The sequence below is a fragment of the Eumetopias jubatus genome, unplaced genomic scaffold (genome assembly GCF_037043125.1).
Source record: "Eumetopias jubatus isolate StellerSeaLion01/CBP00866 unplaced genomic scaffold, mEumJub1_p1.0 scaffold_2, whole genome shotgun sequence".
NCBI lineage: Eukaryota > Metazoa > Chordata > Mammalia > Carnivora > Otariidae > Eumetopias > Eumetopias jubatus.
This window is the reverse complement of record NW_028274808.1, coordinates 72,542,351-72,545,001: the sequence shown is the minus strand read 5'-3', so window position 1 is coordinate 72,545,001 and position 2,651 is coordinate 72,542,351. Positions and strand designations below refer to the sequence as shown.

The window sequence follows — 2,651 nt, the reverse complement described above, 5'->3', positions numbered from 1 at the left end:
CAAGGATCACAAGGGTGGAACCAGGCCTGGCATTTTGCAGATACTCAATTATTATTGTCAAGTGAATGAATGGATGAATGAAAGCAGGAGAAGAGGAAGTGAGATAAGTCACAAGACTATTAGAGTAATTGTGGTAAGAAATCGAGAAGGACAAAGTCAATGTGGTAGAAATAATGAGGACCATTGAGAGAGGTATCAGATCAGTCTGAGGGTTCTCTTAGATGTGGGGGCTAAAGGTGTTGATAGAGCCTAGAATGGCTACCTGCTTTTTATCTTTACCTGGTGTAATCCATGGGGATAGCATTGACTGGAGTAATGCATGCAGAAGGAAAAGTCTTGTTGGGGGGGGGGCTGTAATTGGGGAAGAAAAGTATCAAAACTTTGATATTTAGAGGTTAGAGAGAGATATACTTCAGATTTGGACATACTTTTCGTATAGATCCTGTGTGGGATTCTGTTGTATGTCAGTAGGAAGTTGATTTCAGATCATCAAAAAATGCAGCTGCTTTACACAGGCTACCTATTTTTAACACTAACCTAAACACTAGAAGCAATGGCTATGGAACGGAATCTGCTCAGTTTATCTTAAATATGTTATACTCCCAAAGTCCAGGCACCATGCAAAGGGTTTCAATATTTTTCTCTTTTCTATGCAATTTGTTGCTATATTTATAAATTTAAAGCAGTCAAGGTATTGAATCAGGCCATTTTCTTTGCCTACCTTAAAATTAATTTGATGAGTTTATAGAAGTTATAAAATTAACTGGTAAAGTTTCTAACATCCATCCCACTTAAAACAGATTGACTCAATTTGGTAGCATTCACACTGAAATTATGTCTATACTATAGGTATTACATTTTACCATTGTAATATACGTTTCAGGGACCTGGTTTAATTCATCCATATTTGTGAATAGACTTATTAATGGGCCTGCTTTATTAAAATGTTGCTCTATGTGCAATTTTAGGGATCAGGGGACAGGTATTTTGAGCCCTAATCAAAATGAAACCAATCCATTTGTGATATTCCTTCGTGTCACCCTTATGTTTTCCTTGTTCCATATTTCTTCTTCTTCTTCTTCGTTTTTTTAGTTGTAGATTTTTGTTCTAGTTGCTGAAAATGGGCCCAGTAGGTGCAGAGGCTGATGAGAACCAGACAGTGGACGAAATGAAGGTGGAGAAGTATCATCCATGGCAAACCACTCCCAGAGGTGAGCTGGCCCCCGACCCTGAGCCAGAGCTTATAGACAGCACCATGCTGATTGAGGTACGGATTATCCTCATATTAGCTTATTGCTCCATCATCTTGCTTGGGGTAATTGGAAACTCTTTGGTGATTCACGTGGTGATCAAATTCAAGAGCATGCGCACAGTAACCAACTTTTTCATTGCCAATCTGGCTGTGGCAGATCTTCTGGTGAACACCCTGTGCTTGCCATTCACTCTTACCTACACCTTAATGGGGGAGTGGAAAATGGGTCTTGTCCTATGCCACCTGGTTCCCTATGCCCAGGGCCTGGCAGTACAAGTGTCCACCATCACCTTGACAGTCATTGCCCTGGACCGGCACCGTTGCATCGTCTACCACCTGGAGAGCAAGATCTCCAAGAGAATCAGCTTCCTGATTATTGGCATGGCCTGGGGCATCAGCGCCCTGCTAGCCAGCCCCCTGGCCATCTTCCGCGAGTATTCGCTGATTGAGATTATTCCTGACTTTGAGATTGTGGTCTGTACAGAGAAGTGGCCTGGTGAGGAGAAGAACATCTATGGCACTGTCTACAGTCTTTCTTCCTTGTTAATCCTGTATGTGTTGCCTCTGGGCATCATATCCTTTTCCTACACCCGTATCTGGAGTAAACTCAAGAACCATATGAGCCCTGGAGCTTCCAACGATCACTACCATCAGCGAAGGCAGAAAACCACCAAAATGCTGGTGTGTGTGGTCGTGGTGTTTGCGGTCAGCTGGTTGCCTCTCCACGCCTTCCAGCTTGCTGTGGACATCGACAACCATGTCCTTGACCTGAAGGAGTACAAACTCATCTTCACCGTGTTCCACATTATCGCCATGTGTTCCACCTTTGCCAACCCCCTCCTCTATGGCTGGATGAACAGCAACTATAGAAAGGCTTTCCTTGCAGCCTTCCACTGTGAGCAGAGGTTGGATGCCATCCACTCTGAGGTGTCTGTGACATTCAAGACTAAAAAGAACCTGGAAGTCAAAAAGAACAATGGCCCCCAGGACTCTTTCACGGAGGCTACCAGCGTCTAAGGAAGCTCTGGTATGAAAATTGGTAGCTGAATTCTGACCAGAGCTATAAATCTGGTTGAGGAGAACTCCCAGGTGCATCCTGATTTCCCACTTCAAGGAAGAAAAGGAGGATCTGAATGGAAGCATCTGCAGTAGAATCTGTGGAAACCTGGGTGGCAAAGCCTTGGTGAAAAGACTCCTATTCAAAGATACAACATACGGTTCGCCTACAGTTGCTTGGATGGCTGGTCAAAGTCTGAGTAAAAGCAGAGAGGGACACTTTTGACTACTTCCCAGAATGAAGGAAACCCGAACAAGGAATTGGCATTATCAGCATTGCTAAAAAGTGGTGGCTAAATAAGTTGCCTTTCAAATCATATTAGGGCGTCGACGGGGGGGGTGA

The 2,651-nt window shown here is 43.8% G+C and overlaps 1 protein-coding gene across 1 annotated transcript; it reads left to right on the top strand.

Moving 5' to 3' along the window:
• The first annotated feature begins 1,120 nt into the window (after positions 1-1,120).
• On the top strand, positions 1,121-2,269 carry NPY2R (neuropeptide Y receptor Y2). The gene has a single exon (XM_028104296.2). The coding sequence runs from the start codon at positions 1,121-1,123 to the stop codon at positions 2,267-2,269; it is 1,149 nt and encodes a 382-aa protein (XP_027960097.1).
• Positions 2,270-2,651: the final 382 nt, after the last annotated feature.